Raw genomic sequence first — 19,093 nt, forward strand, 5'->3', positions numbered from 1 at the left:
TTGGGTTTTTAGTGCGGCAAAAGTACTGTGTTGTCCCCAACCTAGCAGAATAATGTGTAGATTAATGGATTCATCCATGCACAAAACAAGCGTAAAACCTCTTTACAGTAACATGTTTATTAAAATATTACCAAAAGATGATAAATTATGTACAATGTGGCAATGCTATTTTACTTATATAACTTAGCAAAATAACAGACACCCTTTACAAAAAAAACCAAAACACTTGTTATAATGAGACTGTACTCATGCTTTAGTATTATTAAGTAATACAGCTAAAAAATTCTACTTAAGGGGGACCAGAAAGCCTTTCATTCAAAGGTAAAAGACACTGGGTGGTAGGCTGTCCCATGGAACACTATGCTTCGGCTCAGACAGCTCATGAATCCCAGACAGGGAAAAAAACAAAGTGAAAAAGTGAAAGCCACATCAATTGTTATATAGTCCACAAATGTAAAACTATTAGCCTTTTAAATTAGTTGGCTGTATTATTTTGTATCATCCCAATTAGGAACCAATAAATTTGGGTTTCTGTAAATGAGTGTGGTAATCACATTGTGTTTCTTTATGTTCTTTTATGACAGTCTGACTTAAATTTGTAAATGGTTTAGAAAGAAAAGATGGAGTCGTTTTTGAGCCCCAGCTCATTCCCCATGTGTATCATGTCCTCAGTAAATGAGGTTGAGCCACAGATCAATGTGTAGGGCTTTTTTCTGCACGTGCTCAACACCATCTCCAAAAAGGTGGAGTTGATCCTTCCAATCTTGGAGCTCTTCTTGTAGCTCATGGGTAAGTTTTCTAATGATTGTTCCTAAAAAAAAAGCTCAGATTCACTGAAAAAAATTGAAAATAGAGCAGCAAACACAATATTGTAATGAGACTGTGCCCCATTAGTCAGATATCAGTACATGTCAAGGATTAGGGGTGCAGTTACCATGCTTTAGGCATATAATTTACCTGTAACCGCCATCCTTGTGTAGACATCAAACAGCCCTAGGGGTGTCACTGGGTACAGTTATTTATTGCTATATATTGTTGTTTGTGATATCATCAGCCATAGGAGGGTTCCTTCAGAGGTTGTCAGGGTTGTCTTGAGCAATTAGCAAATTGCAGCTCTAAGGTCAGTTTAAGTGACACCAATCTTTTTGACAATCTGTAAGGGTGACATTCTTCCCACTGGCAAGCAATGTAAGAGACATTCTTCCCACTGACCATCAAGCTACTGTACTGTAAGCTGTGGATATAGTAGTCATAGCAGGTTCCCTAAGACCCTGAATGATATATCAATGGTTCCTCTATGTTTAAAAGTTCAAGACACACTGCTGTATGGTATTGCCCTTTGCTCCTCTCATGGATTCTACACAGAATGCTATGTAGGGAGGCGAAGGTGGAGGGCCAGAAGAGACAATCAGATACTACCAGAAGAGAAGAGAGCCGTTAACATATAACACGACATGGGTGGAAGGGACCTTACTAGGTGAATGGGTTCTATTTTCCTGAGCAAGTCAATAAATGCTGCAAGTAGGCATTTAAAATATCCTTTTTGATGTTTTTGCCTGCACGACAGTTAAGCTGTGACAGACTGATTAAAACACTGCAGCATTATAACCTGAGCATAGGCTAAATTTAAGACATGAGATAAGTGCCCATGTAACCAAGCATCTAAAACAAAACATTTAATACTGACCTGGCTAAAGACGTAAAATATTCTGACATTCCAGAACCGCGCTTGCTCCTGCAGAAAACTCTTTATGTAAATGTTTTTAAAAGTTCTAAAACAAGTGACTAAGGTGATGAAGGTCTCATCATCTTCATTGTCAGTTACAGAAGTCAGGATTGGTATCATTGGGGCCATTCCAGTTCCTGAGCACAGCATGAGCAGCTCACCAAACTAGGGGAAAAAAAATGTATAAAGTAAAACTGTAACTTTAACAAACAAATATATACAAAAAAAAACAGAATGCTGCTAGTACACGGGGAACCTGAGTGATCCAGCAAGTCTGGAATGGATTTCTTTTAATCATTTCCTAATAATTAGCAAATGTTTTCAATCCTTGACCAGATCCATTCAAGGTTTGCTGAATCACCCAGCCTATCTTCTCCAGTCTTGGACAGCTTTAAGAAATCAGGCCCAGTAAGTAGGAAGAACCGATGCATGTTCACACAGCCACTGATACTAACCTGATGTACTAAGAACATTTTTTTAGCTGAGTGTTGAATCTCAAAAAAGTAATTTCACAAATCCCAATGAATGGTTCAAATTAGAAAATGAATGAAAAAACATAATTGGGTAAGACAGTCAACAAATCAGATCAGAATATTTAGTTGTACTGAAATGCAGAACCACCTTGTACACATAAGTTCTTAAACCTGACCTTGTTGGGTTTGTAAGAGAATCCTCCAAATGGCCCCCTCCAAGATGCAGAGTGTCCTTCTCTCCAGCATTTTATATACTGTGACATCAAACCATGTTCGTAGATCTAGAAAACAAACACACTCACTACTAAAATGAACTAAATGATCACTTCATTATTTCACATATTTACATAAACTGACTGCGGTCAGTCAATTTGAAAAATTGCCTGAGATCAAATGTCCCCAATTCTGTGGTCAGAAGGGGTACTAAATGTGCTTGCATAAAGTCAGTGGAAGTAAAATATGCATAGCATGAGTAGTCAATCGTAATAGCACATGCCCCATGTTAGTGGTGCCCCCTTGTGCCGAAGTTGTGTTTGTGTCAGTGTGGTGTGTCCATTTCAGTAAAGTCCCGGGGCTAGTGGTTAGTTAGTTGTGCTTCTGTGTCAGTGTTACCCCATGATAGGTATTCAGTGGCACCTTCCTCCCTGTTTGGCTTCCTGCCTGCTTCTCTTGATATTGTCAAGACCAGTGTTTCTCAAGCAGGGTTCCTCCAAAGGTTGCTAGAGGTTCCTTGAGCAATAAGGAATTTGTGTCTCTCGGGTCAGTTTACCAGTTACCAATGATCTTTTGGGTTGGGTGACATTCTTCCCACTGCCCAGCAATGTAAGATGCATTCTTACCACTGACCACCACACTAATGCACTGTGAACTGTGGATATAGTAATTATAGCGGAGGTTCCCAGAAGGCCTGAAAGTTATTTTAAGGGGTTCTCCTATGTTAAAAGGTTTAAAAACACCGGCCAAAACTATACAGGCACTATCGCTGATAGAACTGCTCCTCCCAATGGTACCTGTAACACTACTGGTTGCTTATTTGTCCCCTATCCAGCTGCATGAAAATTGCAGAGTTCGCCATTGGTAAGATATCAGCTTACCAGTCAAGCTGTTTTCAGCAGAACTAGGTGACCATCTCACATTTATGGATCTAGCAGATCTCTTTGATCATTGCTCCTAGGAAATGATCATACAGTTTGGTTACAAAACTGGGTCTGATTTCTATTTCCCTAGGTCTTTAGGGAACCCCTGCTATAACTACTATATCCACTGATCACAGTAGATTAGTGTTGTAAACAGTGGGAAGAATGCCTCTTACATTGCTGGCCTAGTGGAAAGAATGGCATGCTTACAATTTGCTAATTGCTCAAGGAACCCTTAGCAACCTCTGGAGGAACCCTGGTTAAGAATCATTGCTGTAGAGCAGTGGTCGCCAACTTTTTGGACATCACAGACCACTAATTTCATGGACTCCGGACCGCAAATGTGCGGGAAGAAGTATGTCACTCCAAGGAAAAAAGGTGCCCCCAGATTGATGTCATGATGCCAGAACCTGCCCACTCTCCCATCTCAGGTCTGAGCCTGTCCAGAGACACAACCCACTTTCCTGAGCCTGCGATCCATACGGGGGACATGGTCCACACCTCTGGCAGGTGCGACCCCTCAGCGGGGTCCCTCTCCTGACCCTGATGGGGCGCACCGGCCAGAGCCGCAGACCACCAAAATTTTCTTGCCGACCACCGGTTGGCGACCAGTGCTGTAGATTATGCTGTGCTAGCTTCTGTCCAGCAAGACCTTCAACTCAATAGAACATGCAAATGGGGGAAGAAGAGGTATATGATATTCACAATTCCCCAAGTAAACATTCAAAACAACTGGGTTGGCCTCTATTTTAAAATTTATTTTTTCTCATTTGTTTTAATGTTTCAATGCTAAACAAGAACTTTTTATTTCTTTTTGATTAGGCAAACAAACAATTGATAATATTTACCACTGGCTATGATCAGATGGGACACATCAAACAAAAGAACTATTTGGAGACTCAGATGACATATGGTACAAACCAACAAAGCAGGAAAAATCAGAAAACACAGACTGCATGATGATTCATAGGATTCTCTCCCTCTCCTGGCTGAGGTGGGACTGTCTAGATCAGTCAGTTCTACCCAGGTTACCATCAAAGATGTAGCCTGTGATTGGGTTTCTTATTAAGATTAGCAATAGAAGTTAAATGCATTACAAATTTAATTTACATTAAAAAACATAAATAGGCTAACAAATATCAGTATTTTTTCTTTAAAAATGTTTAAATGCTGGAAATGTAAAGCCTGTTGTGCACTTTGTAGATAATAAATTAAGACTTAAAAGTAGGAAGTGCAGTAAATATTTTAGAAAATATCATTTAAGGGCAATGAAGAAGAACAACAGACATTGGTGTAAGGGGATACCAGGTAACAGAAGACATGGCCTGCCCTCACCTCTTGCCAATTTTTTGGTTAGTAAGAGTGCTGAGAGCTGGTGTTACATACATTTGTTTCTTCAATTACAAGAGTATCAAGTGTCTGTATTTACATAATGTAATGTCTATTACACCACTCTATAGGGTGACTGGGCAATTTCGGTAATCACACAAACTAATGCTAGCATTGGGGGATTACACACTGCCATATAGACTGACTGCACTTCTATTCTACATCAATCCTAAAAAAGATTCATACATGGGGACTGAGTTATTAACGCTCTCCAAGACAGGAGAAGATAGACGATCACAGGAGAACCTGGGTGATCCAAGAAACCTGAAATAGATCTGGTGCAGAATTGAAAACATTTGCCAGTTCAATAGCAAAATATATTGAAGAATCAATTTCAGTGTTGCTAGATAATCTAGGTCCTCCAATGATAATCTAACTTCTCCAGTCTTGGAGAACTTTAATCTATCTGGCCCGCAGTGTTGCATCCTGCATAGATCTAATTTCATTTCCTATCCCAGTGACAACATTGTCATCAGAAAAAGAGCATAAGAAAAAATGTCTCCAATAGGACCACAGGGAGCAATAAAAAATTTGACAGAGGATTCAAAGCCTTCCCCATTCTATCCACAGCTAAAATTATGATTTGGGATGACAACTTACTTTTAAAACAAATACAAAAGAAACGAGGGGAGGGAATGGAAATTAACCACTACAAGACAAAAACATTACAGGTAATACAACTAATCAATCCAAGGACCCCAAGTATCATCGAGCTTTAACACACTATATTGTTCAGAGTACAAGTTATCTTATTATTGGTCACTATCCCATTCAACTTATGAGTGATGACATTAAGGGATATAGAAGGTGATCTCCATGATCGAGCTTTAGTTATAGGCTCTGAGGTTAGAACAGACATTGGTGTAAGGGGATACCAGGTAACAGAAGACATGGCCTGCCCTCACCTCTTGCCAATTTTTTGGTTAGTAAGAGTGCTGAGAGCTGGTGTTACATACATTTGTTTCTTCAATTACAAGAGTATCAAGTGTCTGTATTTACATAATGTAATGTCTATTACACCACTCTATAGGGTGACTGGGCAATTTCGGTAATCACACAAACTAATGCTAGCATTGGGGGATTACACACTGCCATATAGACTGACTGCACTTCTATTCTACATCAATCCTAAAAAAGATTCATACATGGGGACTGAGTTATTAACGCTCTCCAAGACAGGAGAAGATAGACGATCACAGGAGAACCTGGGTGATCCAAGAAACCTGAAATAGATCTGGTGCAGAATTGAAAACATTTGCCAGTTCAATAGCAAAATATATTGAAGAATCAATTTCAGTGTTGCTGGATAATCTAGGTCCTCCAATGATAATCTAACTTCTCCAGTCTTGGAGAACTTTAATCTATCTGGCCCGCAGTGTTGCATCCTGCATAGATCTAATTTCATTTCCTATCCCAGTGACAACATTGTCATCAGAAAAAGAGCATAAGAAAAAATGTCTCCAATAGGACCACAGGGAGCAATAAAAAATTTGACAGAGGATTCAAAGCCTTCCCCATTCTATCCACAGCTAAAATTATGATTTGGGATGACAACTTACTTTTAAAACAAATACAAAAGAAACGAGGGGAGGGAATGGAAATTAACCACTACAAGACAAAAACATTACAGGTAATACAACTAATCAATCCAAGGACCCCAAGTATCATCGAGCTTTAACACACTATATTGTTCAGAGTACAAGTTATCTTATTATTGGTCACTATCCCATTCAACTTATGAGTGATGACATTAAGGGATATAGAAGGTGATCTCCATGATCGAGCTTTAGTTATAGGCTCTGAGGTTAGGACTCTGGCCTTTGCAGCGCTGGGTCCCAGGTTTGAATCCCGGCCAGGACACTATCACCATGGAGTTTGTATGTTCTCCCCGTGTTTGTGTGGGTTTCCTCCCACATTCCAAAAAAACTGGAGTTAGGTAATCTGCTTTACCCACAAAAAATAGTTCTGAGACTACAGTAATGATATATGAATACAACATTAGATTGTGAGCCCCTTTGTTAGTTAGTGATAGGACTATGGACTTTGTAAAGTGCTGTGTAATATGTTGGTGCTAAGTAAATACTGGATAATACTTTTAATAATAATCATACCTCCAGCAGAATAATCCTATCAAACATAAGGAGTGTTTAGGTAAATCTAATTTACCAATTAAAATACATTTGGAAAACTGTAAGAGCCGATAGAAAAAAGTAAAAAACATCATCCCAGGCTACTAAATAAAAAATGTAAACCTGCTTATGTAATGTAAACACCACTCCACACTACGGATCCATCCAGGGAAGGCATGTATACCCTCTCCAACCCTTGGGTGAAATATCTATGAGCATAAAAGGGAGAAATGTGTATACACCTCACTGAAAGGCTTAATTACCAGGTAATGAGTATCTAGGAAGGAAAGCACTAAACTTTATAACAGTATGTCATACTGAATAGTATAAACAACAATACCATACAACTAAAATAGGCAACATAAAATCCAAGTCGAAGAACAAGGATACAGTTGAATGTTTAAAGTGAATCTTAAGGTTCAGAACAAATAAAGGCAGAACGATCAGACTGCAAAGGGTGCTATTCATGTTAGAGGTGAGGAAGGCTTGGACAACTTGTTTCTTTCCAGCCATAAGGATACAAAAGAGCTCTGTCGCCCTCTATTGGATGTCTAGAGGAAGGAGATATTGCGACAATTCCTAGATCCAGATCTAGCTGATCACTATCTGGAAAAGTGCTTAAAGAATAGTGGATTTTGAATGGTGCCAGCAGAAGAGGAGTAGTGTACAGCTAAGGAGGCACCCTCACAAGACAGATGCCATGGGTCCTTGATCCTCACCACCAGGATGGAGAGACCAAGTCCAGCTGCTCAACAGCTGGAAGAGGAGGGATGCTGTTGCGCAGAAGGAGTGATGCCATTTACACCAGGATCAGACATGTTAAAGGTCGCACGAGTAGAAGAAGATCATCCATGCCGATCCGGGACTTGTTGTGTGATTTGCAGGTCATCGCAGGTTTATAACTTTTTTATTTGTTGATTATAATTACTTTTAATCGGTTAATATTAAGACTGAGAGAAACCACCTTCTTTTCCTGAAGAAGCAGTTGAGTTCTGCAAAACATGTCAAAAACATTTTACGGGGACTCTTGTTTATATAATTATTGAAGTTTTATTGGGTTGTGTAAATAAAAACATATTCTGATTTACTTTTTTTATTCCTTATGACATGCCACGAAAGTCCCATTACTATTTTTGTACAGTTTTATTACTTTTTTTCTGGGATGTCGCCTTCTCAAGTAGCCACAGTAGTGTAGTGTTTCTCAACATTGAGATACATATCTAACTTCCCAAAAAAGGCTGAGAGAGGACAAGAGACTATTATTGTCTGTGGTCGTGCTGCAGCTGATCTTTCCACATTATTGACTTAGCTTGCCTTTTTTATCAATTTGACTCCATGGGCTTGATTTATTAAGGATCTGCAAGGTTGGAGAGGATATTTGTTAGCAAATGTTTTGAATCCAGGACCAGATCCATTTGAGGTTTGCTGGATCAGCCAGCTTGACTGATGAAAATGAATCCTCTCCAGCCTTGGAGGGCTTTAACAAATCAGGCCCAGTGTTAGGAAAGCCATCTCTATAGAGGCAGGGCTTTACTTCTTCATGTCAGCACCCCCAGGAAGGAGCACAGTAAGCAGTGAAGTAGTCAGACCACCTAATAATATCCTTACAATGCAGATATACACCTTTGAAGCTGTAGATACATGCGTGCCTAAACACACTAACATACCATAAACTGCACTGGTATTTTTTCCAGCAGGAGTTCCAGACAGAGAGCTGAGGGATAAGGGGTTTCTATAATAATGTATAAAATAATTAAATAGCATATGATAATTACCTTGATTAAAATGTCAAAGTATCCTTTTGAATCTATGGAGCTGATTGGTGTATATGCCCGTTGTATATCCAAACCATTCACTTTTCCCCTGAACAAAAAAAAAAAAAAGATATTTAGGTGGACCTTACCTAAAACCTGACAATTTCCTAATCCTACAAACGTCCTCATAAACAAATGAAAACGCCACTTAAATATGTCATCAAGGTTGTAAGAGGTAAAGATCAGTTGTCATGTTAGTATAAAAATGATTTGTAGATTGTTACAAGAATGTATACATATATTGACCTCTTCTCTGGATAGTGTTTTAGTAAGTATAATTTCAACATACAGTATATACTTGACTATAAACCCTATCCCCCTCAAAATGCCATTAGAAAAAAAATTATAGTTTATACGTGGGTCACACCAATAGATGGCACCGAGTCCCCATGTAAAGTGTGCAACAACTACTTGTCATCTGAGACACTTTACATCAGCGGTCCCCAACCACCGGGCCGCGGACCGGAAGTGGTCCGCAGCGGTGTTTGTATGAGATGCCGGTAAATGTACACAGTAGTCTGTGTACAAGCAATGCGAGCACATGACATGCAGATGTCATGTGATCGCTTTGAAGCAGCAGAGGTGCACAGAGAAATTTCCTTCCGTGAAACCGGTCCCTGGGGCCAAAAAGGTTGGGGACCGCTGCTTTACATGACGAAACAGCTCCACCTACTGATGGCCAACAGTAATGCACAAAAGATCATTTTAGTGCAAGTGACCCATCATAACCAACTCAAAAGTACAGAATACTTTAAACTTTAAAAGGGGGGGGGGGCGATATACAGACCGAGAACATGTGATTTTAAATTTGTTTAATTTTTTTAAATACATTTTTAAAAATAACAAATCATGGATGTATATATTTCTATTCCACTGGCATTTCTGGCGAGGAACTGTTTTGAATGTTAGCAGTGATAGTAAAATTTTCTACCCTAGGTGTATACTCGAGTCAAAGCAGTTTTATGTATTTTCAGGTAAAAATTAGTACCCTTTAAATTTAGATCAGTTTATACATATGGTATTTTCATTTTAACCCAAAACAACTTAAGCAAAATATTACAATAGATAAAAGTAAAAGATTTGTGTTGAAGGGAACCTACCAGGTTAATAAAGTGAACAGATAAACGGGACTCCAAAAGTAAAGGTGCATTGTGGTGACTAAAAATATCTTTATTAATACCCAAATAGACCTTGGTGCTCTCAGAGAATGCTCCCATCAAAGAGGCCATGTTTTACATCCCTACTAGGAACTATTTTCAGTCCCTGGCCATACGATAAATCTAATGCAGGTACCTTTGCTGACTTGCTGAGGATCTTGAACTAAACTGTATGGTCACAGCTCTATATTGGAGAAGAAATCTAAAGGAACCCCTAGGATGGGAGCATTTTATGACAGCATCAAGGTCTATTGGATATTATTAAAGATACTTAGTCATTACAATTTGCCTTTACATTTGAAGTCATATTTCTCTGGTCACTTTATTAACCTGGTAGGTTCACTTCAACACAAATCTTATCTTTTTATCTATTTAAATATTTTATTTTTTAGAGTAAAATCTAAAATTGTCACAATGGGCCCTCATACCATTCACACTACAATATTTAGAAATTATCATATGCATATATTATTTTTCAAGTAACCCTTTTAATTATTAACAATTTTAATTATTATTAATCATAAAATTAAACAGGATTTATATAGAACCAACATATTATGCAGCGCTGTTCAATAAATAGGGGTTGACAGACAGACAGATACACAGGAGGAGGAGAGGACCCTGCCCCGAAGAGCTTACAATCTAAGAGGTGTGGAAAGTATCACAAATTAGGAGTGGAGATATAGAGTGGTGGGAAGTAGTGAGGGTTTAGGAGACAGAAAAAGATTGGTAGGCAAGTTTGAAAAGATGGGTTTTGAGTGCTATTAATTAAATATGTATGCTGTCTGCACAAATGAAAAAGGACATCCATCCATTATTTGTGCTCACTATTCATCTCTCATTGGAAGCCATCTAAGCAGTCTCACTTAAATATTAGTTTATCATTATGCTGATCACAATCTACCTTAGTACAAGGTGTTGTCCCAAATTCAATCTCAAACTGGCTCCAGGAGGAAGCTCAAACCTGTAAAGATTAGTGTCTTCAGTTTCTTGTTTCACCGATAGGATTCTGAATTCTTGAAAAGCTTCTGAGCTCAGCAGCACACTGGGGTTCTGTGGGTCAAAATCACAAAACACGTAACTGAATGGCTGTTCTGGTAAGAATAGTACACATGGGCTGAATTCCGGCTCTGATCGCCGATAGGATAAAATGATTGGATCTTAAGGTAATTAAACAGCAATTGATCATAAGCACTGATTCATTTGGTCTGTGGGATGGTGGAGGGTTCAGGCGCGGTGGTAAATATCGAAGTTGTGTTGTTTGTACAAATGAGTGAACAGATTTGGAGCTCCTATCTGTTGGAGCACCGTCGGTCTGGCTCTATAGTTCTTCACACCTGAAAATTAGAAAGGCAGAATATTGTACGCGTGTGCAGTGTTTTGGGAATGACGTTTGGTGAATTAGTTAGTCGAGCCCAAAATTGTTTGATTTGTTTGTGTGTAATTGGTCTCAGTACTTAAAGTAAACCCATCAGAGATATCTAATTCTTCCAAGAATTCGCCAATGATGTACTGGGGGAAGACAAGAAAATCTGATTGTCTGTCTGGAATAATTCTTCTACTTGCTTATAACAAAAGGCCCTTTGTCTATGGATGAAAGTTGAAAATAAATGTATATCCTCTAAAGTATATGACAGACCCCCCCCCCCAATATTATTACCTCTACTTTGGTTCTACTGAGGAGTTGGGGGTCTCCCCTGTCTTTGGCTTTTTCCCATAATTCCAGCTCAGCTTGATAGATATCATAAATACAAGGAGAGCAGCCACTGCCGCAGCACTGAGCCGGGGTGGGCTCCACGGGCCTTAACGCCAGCCAATCAGTGTCAGCGGGGTCACCCATCACCTGCAGAGGACAGAACATATTATAAAACATGGCCACCATAGAAAAAACAAAGCAGGTAAGATGGATAGGGTCATTGAAAGGAAAAAGTGGGGAAAATAAAGATAGGGCTTTCAGATCACGAAAGAGACAATTTAGGGGATAAAAGGGTAAGATAGAAGTAGTCAAGGAAAGTAACAGCTTTGGAGAAAGAAGGGATGGAGACTGAAGTCCAGCAAAGGGGAGTTGTGGAAAAATTAGGGACATGGAACTGTAGTCCAGAAAAAGAAGAAAGGGATTATCTACTGTAGCCAGAAAACGTAATGTTTTGGAAGAGGAGAGACCAAGTACTAGAGTCCAAGAATGAGATATTTTTTGAAGAAAGAAGAGAACGAGAACTGTAGTAGTCTGGAAAAGCTATGTTTTTAGAGGCTGGAGGGGCAGAAGACTGTAGTCCAGGAATAGTACATTTTGTAAGGAATAATGAAAAAAGTCCAGGTACAGTACAGTTTTGGAAAAAGAGGGGCCAAGGACTGTAGTGCAAGAATGGCCAATTTTTTAAGGAGAATACAGAGGACTGTACTCCAGGAAACATACAGCTTTAGTGGTTGGAGGGACAGAGGACTTCAGGAATGTTCAGGAATGGGACATTTGGGAGGAAGAATGGACTAAGGAATGTAGCACAGGAAAGGTACAGTTGAGGAAGAAGAGGGGTCAAGGACTGTAGTGCATGAATGGGACAATTTTTAGGAAGAAGTGACAGAGGACTGTAGTCCAGGAATTGTGTAGGAGGGAACAAAGGACTGTAGTGCAGGATCGGTTCAATTTTAGAGTGAGGAAGGAAGGACAGAAAGTGCCAGTTTTATTGTAACGAAGGCCAAAGAAAAGTAGTGCATGTAAGGTACAGTTTTGGAAGTGGAGGGGCAAATGACTGTCGGCCCGTGATGTAGTCCAGGAGGTGGTACAGGAGGACTGTAGTCCCAGGATGTAGACCAGGAATGGTACAGAGGACTGTAGTGCCAGGATGTAGTCCAGGAGGGGTACAGAGAACTGTATTTCAGGGATGTAGTCCAGGAGGGGTATAGTTTTGGAAGGGGAGGGACAGAGGACTTAAGTCCCAGGATGTAGTCCAGGAGGGGTACAAAGGACTGTAGTCCCGGATGTAGTCCAGGAAGGGTACAGAGGAATATAGTCCTGGGATGTAGTCCAGGAGGGGTACAGAGGACTGTAGTTCTGGGATGTAGGCCAGGAAGACTACAGAGGACTGTAGTCCAGGGATGTAGTTTGGGGGGGTACAGACGACTGTAGTTCTGGGATGTAGTTTGGGGGGGTACAGAGGACTGTAGTCCTGGGATGTAGTTTGGGGGGGTGCAGAGGACTGTGGTCCCCCGGAATGTAGTCCAGGAGGGGTACAGTTTCAGAGGGTGGAGTGACAGGGAACTGTGTACAGGAAAGGACATTTCTGAGTAAAAGGGGACAAAGGACTTTATTCCCGGAAAGGTACAGTTTTAAAGGAAGGAAGGAAGGACAGAATATCTGTAGTCCAGGGAGGAGGCAATGCATGTAGAATACCTATCATTATTCAGTATACACAGAAATGCCCCGATCACACAATATCTGTGCTCTGACACCAGTGTGTGTTGTTCCCTCCTCTATACATTCGCACGCTGCCTTGCTGGGTTTCCCCCATTGAAGTTGACAGGCGATTACCCATCATCCTCAGCGCGCCAAGATGGCGGCCTCCATGCTTGCACAGCCGGTGACCGGAGCGTATGTCAGGGGCCCGGGGCTCCGCTGTATCAGCGTGTCCGCCCGGTGTAGCCGGAGGTATAGGGCAGAGCCCCGGGTGAAGCAGGAACCTCCGGAGATCCCGGGCTTGGAGAAAATCACCTAAGCCGACCGAAAATACTTCTTACCCTGGCTGGCTCGACCCAGCTTCCAGCAATGGAGGCCAGACTGGCACAACCCGCGGTACCACCGGTCTCCCCCTGCCCAGGAAATGCCGCTGTACAAGGAGAAGGAGGCCTATGTATTCAACCCTTATTGCCGCCTGTTGGGAGGTAAGGGGGAAAGCGGGGTGCAAAGCACCTGAGGGAGTGTTTCGGGGTGACCTTGGAATGAAGGGGTTGCTAGGTGACCTGACGGTGTGGAGGGGTTGCTAGGCCATCTGGGAGTAAAGGGGGTGCTGGGTGACCCTCAGGTGGCGGTGACCTTAGCATGAAAGGGGTGCTGGAAGGTTCATGCAGGGGTTTAATGTACAGCGCTGTGTAATATGTTGGCGCTATATAAATACTGTTTAAAAATAATATAGCCAAGGGGAACATGTTTCTAATCCTGCATCTTCATGCGCCTATATCTCCCCTTTTCTGAGAAATTGGGGTTTATAGAGGAGACCTTACCCTGCAAAGTATGAATGTTTTGTATATGGCAGGTATAAATTTAGAGGTCACACCCCAATGCTCCATGCTACGTAAGTGGCCCCGGGGTTTCCCCAATTTGTATGTTTAAGGCTCCTAAGCACACCTGTTTTTGTAACAGTACCCCCAATGTTGTATTTTTAAAATTGGTACCCCATATCTTGAAATTCTTTAAAGCTGAGAGGCGGAAGTCATTAGGACCAGCGGTTTAGGAGATATGAAGAACATAGAGAGTTGTTAGGCTGCAGAATATGGCAAGCAGTCTTTGCTGACAGCAATCGCTGCCGATCATTATCACCATGGCCACATACTAGGTGCGCATTAGGGATCAGCGAGCACATTTTTGGAATTGGCCCGTTTTTGCTTACCAAACATGTAGGCGAGAACAGCCTTTGTAAATTCGGCTGGCGAGACCAAATTTTTAGGACCTGCAAGACCAATCAGGGGAGCCGAGCTGTCAGCTCATGCAGTCCTGTACTATGTGTTTCGGTATAGAGTTTCTTTATCCACGAACACAGTGTGAGTCTCGCTGCCTGCTCATAAATGAATGCAGTATGTGAAAAATCCTCCTATTTTTCCCACGGCTGCTTTCATTCATTAACGCAAGCCATATCACTCGGGACTCTTGAGAGGAAGAGTATCGCGGCTGCATTTATGAATGGAACCGTGAGAATCCTCCTGTCAGTAAGCGATCCCCGGGCACTACAGGTCAGAATGAGGGCTTGCCTGAGGATCACTCACTGACAGGAGGATTCCCACGGCTGTATTTATGAATGCTATAGTGATAATCCTCCTATAGTGATTTCCGAAATTTCATGAACCCATCGGAAATTTTCACGAGAATGCTAAAGGCATTCCTAGTGGGCATATGAGAAAACCAGCCCTGGGGAAAATGCACAGGTGGAGGGGGGTGTTATGGACTTCCAAGTAGAGCAGGATTAATATTATTAATAATAATAATAATAATCAAGATTTTTATGGCGCCAACATGGACTGGTCATTTTGGAAAGCCTTGGCCAAATATTATTTTTGCCTGATTAGCTTACCCTAGAAATCTTTGCACGCTGCCAACCCCCTACTAGGCTTCATAGGGCTAAACACATTTCCAGAAGGGGCTATAGGTAAATGTGACTGGAACAAATACTAGGGGGTAATTGGTTGGGTCTTGCACCTCCTGAAAACTTTTCTGGTCAAGCTTTAGAGCCGTCTTACCTTAATGACAAAACATCCTACCTGAGTATGGATGTTGCTCAGGTTCTGTAGCCAATTTACCATTTAAGATTCCATCATTCATTATAGCCTATGAATTCTTCTTTCACTAACCGCAGTTGACATGCAATATTTCTGTAAATATTTTTATTAAGTGGTAAATGCCTCAGAATAAAATGACTTTGTGTTTAGGTGTGAAGCAGGCACTCTGGCTGACCAAATCCAGTCTAATCGAAGGCTTACCAAAGAGTGTAACAAGTATATATGAAGACCCAACATACACATTCCCAAATCATGAAGAGCTGGTACATAATACAATATCTGATTCCTGCCTATGGAGCACCACAGAGGAACAGAGACCGAAGGAAGAATACTGGTGAGCCACCAATTTAGGTCTCCTTGTAGAAAATACAGCCTCTGGTCACATGATTCCATCTTTTACAATCTCTATGATTTGGGCATTAAGGGGAGGGATTGAGAACACCTGATCTGTAAGTTCGCAAGAATCAGGAGAATATTTTCCCAGAATACCAAGTTACCATTAAAAGACATTCACTGAGGCTCTTCTGCTGGATGTGTTGGATGTAGTTCCCTGGCTGTTATACTCATCCAGTGGCTTCAATGCTTTTTCCAGTAACTGGCTTAGAAAAACTTGCAGATCAGGCTTTCTAACGTATTGTGTTTTACTAGTTACTCAAAAATGTTAAAGCTGGAGAAGGACATCAGCTATGCCTGCCTTGGTATTTCAGGGCCAGTGATATGGGCAGCTATAAACATTTGAGCCTACGTCCCCTCCCTCCTGGCTTTCAACCTTCCTTATATCATATTCAATGTAAGTGAGCAGAGTGATGAGCTCATTAGTCTTCTCCTTCTCTTTTACTGCCCAATATAGATAATATAGTTCCTTTTGTGTACTTAGATGCTGGCCTTAAATTCAGCTTGTATTATTTTCCTCTAATCTCATTTTTCTCTGATCTTTAAGCCCAAAGCTGCTGCAAGGTCTGTTGCATTTATGCCTATTGCAGAGTTGTTCATACCCTGGCCTCTCCCAACGGAGTTTTATAGAAAATTATCGCTTAGCAGCATCCTGGAGAAGAGGTAAGTCCCAGGAACCTACAACGGGGCACTGGTAATGACAAAATGTACATGAACTGTGCAGCATCATGAAGCGAAAGAATATGCCAATGATTTCAAAAATGAGACATAGTACTGTAGTGTGTGTGCAAAAGGTGTGGCACCAAGAGAAGGGAATGAACGTAAATCTTTCTACTGGATACCCAGTCAGCAAAAACTTTTCAGAGTTTGGAACATTGATGTACACAGCAACAGCCTTCTACTGCTTCCTTTGACCTGAATTGTGCTACATAGTTACCATCAGAGCAATCTTTAATTAAAGGAGACTCGGCAATGGTTCTTTAATGAGAAAAGGCAGTGATTGTGTTGGGTCAGACATTTTCAAAGTCAAATTTAAAGGAAAAGGAAACCAGTTCTGAGAAAAATATGGAAGATGGCCCTGAACTAGAATCAAGCAACTGAAGTCAGAACTCCTTAAATGTTTGTTCCAGAATATTGATTGAAGTTTTGAAGCCAAATAATCATAACAACACCAAACAATTATATTGCTCAGAAAGTGAGGTCAATCATGACAAGCTTTGTATTTCTCTGAGCTGTGCTATCCTTTAAGCAAGGGTTTATCAACCAGGGTTCCTCCAGAGGTTGCTGGTGGTTCCTTGAGCAATGAGCAGTTTGTTCCTCTCAGGTCAGTGTAACTCACACCAGTGATCTTTTTGGCTATCTGTAAGGGTGACATTATTCCCACTGGCCAGCAATGTAAGAGGCTTCTTCCCACTGACCACCTTTAGGGGTTGCCTGAAGACCTGAAACTTATTTCAAGAGTTCCCCCATGTTAAAAAGTTTGAGAAAGTTTGCTTTAAGGTTTATATTGGAATGATGGTAATGTTGTAATGAGAATAAAAAAATTAAATGTGTTTTCTACGTAATGTGTTTTTTTTATACTGAAGCCTTCATCTGTTCTGTAGAATCTGACCTTTATCTTGTGAGAGGAATTACTGGTGTAGTGATGAGTGCAAAAACAGCTCTAGAACCCCAAGCATCACCCAGCGCTATCCAGGTCACCGAACAGCAAGCTCTGGATTCCCTGTACCCACTTTCTCCTGCTATCGATCTTCAGGAGGTCAATGTGTATGAGGAGCAAAATCATTTAGGTAAGTTAAATACACTCACCCACACACAAATTTACCATTTCTATTAGCAACACTCCTATATAAAAACCCTAATATTGTGCACTTCTGTTTCCAGGAGGATGTTAAGAATTTGGAGAAGCCGGTTGTGGTACAGAGCGTGGCCACAGATGGACAGCTGTTCCACTTCATGGTTTTGCAACTGAACACACTTGATTTAGAATCCAGCGATGGGATAAAAAATATCATTTGGATGGATGGAGACCAGGCCTTGTATGATACTGTTGCTTCCAAAGCGAAGATCAGAAGGAAAGTGGTCGTGGTAAGTAGCTTGGGGAACATGTATTGCCTTTCATGTTGGTAGTTCCCCGAGGCTTTGGCCTGCTTATAGCATGAACATTGATCTATGCAGTTATTTCATAAGAAATAGCTGAGAAACCATATATCATTTTTTGCACCTCTTTGGAACTCCAACCACAAGATGAGTTCCCCAGACTGCAGACACCACCTCTGTCACTAGGGGTTCTTACTTTTCTTGCTGGAGTTTGTCTTCTACTAGGTAGCATTCCTAAAAACTAGAACCAACAACCAACTTTTTAAGCTGGACAAGAAGAGAACCAAGAATTGACAGAAAATATTTACCATTGGAATCCCTACGATACCAGAAACCAGAGGAGTCCCAATCCACTATCCCTAATTATACCTCAAATATCAACAGTGGAGTTGACTGGTTCATTACGTCACCCCATCATTTGCCTTTTTAGAGTAGAACAAAAATGTTTATTGAACCCCCTACCTTTTCCAAGCTTTACATACATACTACAGAGTTCAGCTACTGGGAATAAAGAAGAAACCCTGTGAAGTTCATGTTACAACATGGAACTTACATGTGGCTGAGAACTCTTCCTCCCTTTCCCAGTGGCAATCCGTTTAATATATGATAACAATATTACCAATCACTAGCAGACATTCAGGTGGGTAGGTAACATATTACCCCAAACCTAGCAGGGTATTATTCCTTACTTGTTTGTCCTGATGGTGAAGAGGGCCAGTCATTGACTTTGGTACTAAAATGAATATCTTCATTTATTGATCTGCCAGGAATAGTTGTACTAATTAGTTGGTGCCAACATCCAAATCTCTATAGAATACCCCTAAAAAAAAAAGAACGTTTTTTTTCAATCAATCAAATCACATCTTTTATAAAACTAAAATCTAGTATATATATATATACATATATCATTCATACATGTTCCATGTCTTTTCTGTCTCAATATTGACCCAATTCACAGAATCTATTCTTCAGCGATTGCAAGAATGATTTGAAATGATAAATCTCATCCATTAAAAACAATCAAAAGATTCAGGTTTCTTGTTGTGTTTAGTGGTTCCTCCTAATCCCTTCCTCACTTCACTTATGGTATCCTGTGATGTAGGGATCAGTGGAAGGAACCACTAGCCACAGCAGGAATCTGGGATTTGACACTTAAGTAGTGTCTGTTTCTGAAAATTCTTACAGATTTGTGGTTCATGCCAAGGAAGAAGTGAATAATAAAGCGTACCTCAACGCAACATTTTCACTTTACATATAAGGGTTGTCCACCCTTTTATGTAAACAAAAAA

General features: G+C 40.7%; 2 protein-coding genes across 2 annotated transcripts in view; one reads left to right on the plus strand and one right to left on the minus strand.

Annotated features, from left to right (window-relative positions):
• Nucleotides 1–101: 101 nt before the first annotated feature.
• Nucleotides 102–13,348, minus strand: CYB5RL (cytochrome b5 reductase like). Its single transcript, XM_072419685.1, has 7 exons — nt 13,216–13,348; nt 11,485–11,667; nt 10,729–10,877; nt 8,629–8,716; nt 2,376–2,480; nt 1,688–1,891; nt 102–811 (listed from the first exon to the last, which is right to left on the minus strand). Exons 2-7 carry the CDS (start codon nt 11,662–11,664, stop codon nt 608–610), a joined length of 930 nt encoding a protein of 309 aa, XP_072275786.1. The 5' UTR covers nt 11,665–11,667; nt 13,216–13,348; the 3' UTR covers nt 102–607.
• The window catches only part of MRPL37 (mitochondrial ribosomal protein L37), an 8,860-nt gene continuing 3,109 nt past the window's right edge, over nt 13,343–19,093 (plus strand). The window contains 5 exon segments of the mRNA XM_072419684.1: nt 13,343–13,703; nt 15,462–15,645; nt 16,252–16,367; nt 17,309–17,494; nt 17,497–17,792. Of these exon segments, the coding sequence (XP_072275785.1) occupies nt 13,376–13,703; nt 15,462–15,645; nt 16,252–16,367; nt 17,309–17,494; nt 17,497–17,792 (1,110 nt within the window). The 5' untranslated portion in view covers nt 13,343–13,375.

The sequence above is a fragment of the Pyxicephalus adspersus genome, chromosome 8 (genome assembly GCF_032062135.1).
Source record: "Pyxicephalus adspersus chromosome 8, UCB_Pads_2.0, whole genome shotgun sequence".
Lineage (NCBI taxonomy): Eukaryota > Metazoa > Chordata > Amphibia > Anura > Pyxicephalidae > Pyxicephalus > Pyxicephalus adspersus.

Coding starts and splice junctions, on each gene's coding strand:
- CYB5RL (XM_072419685.1), bottom strand. CDS start 11,664: ATGGGTGACCCCGCTGACACTGATTGGCTGGCGTTAAGGCCCGTGGAG. Junction 8,717..10,728: donor GGACAACACCTTGTACTAAG/GTAGATTGTGAT, acceptor TTTTTTGTTCAG/GGGAAAAGTGAATGGTTTGG. Junction 1,892..2,375: donor TCTCTTACAAACCCAACAAG/GTCAGGTTTAAG, acceptor TTTTTCCCCTAG/TTTGGTGAGCTGCTCATGCT.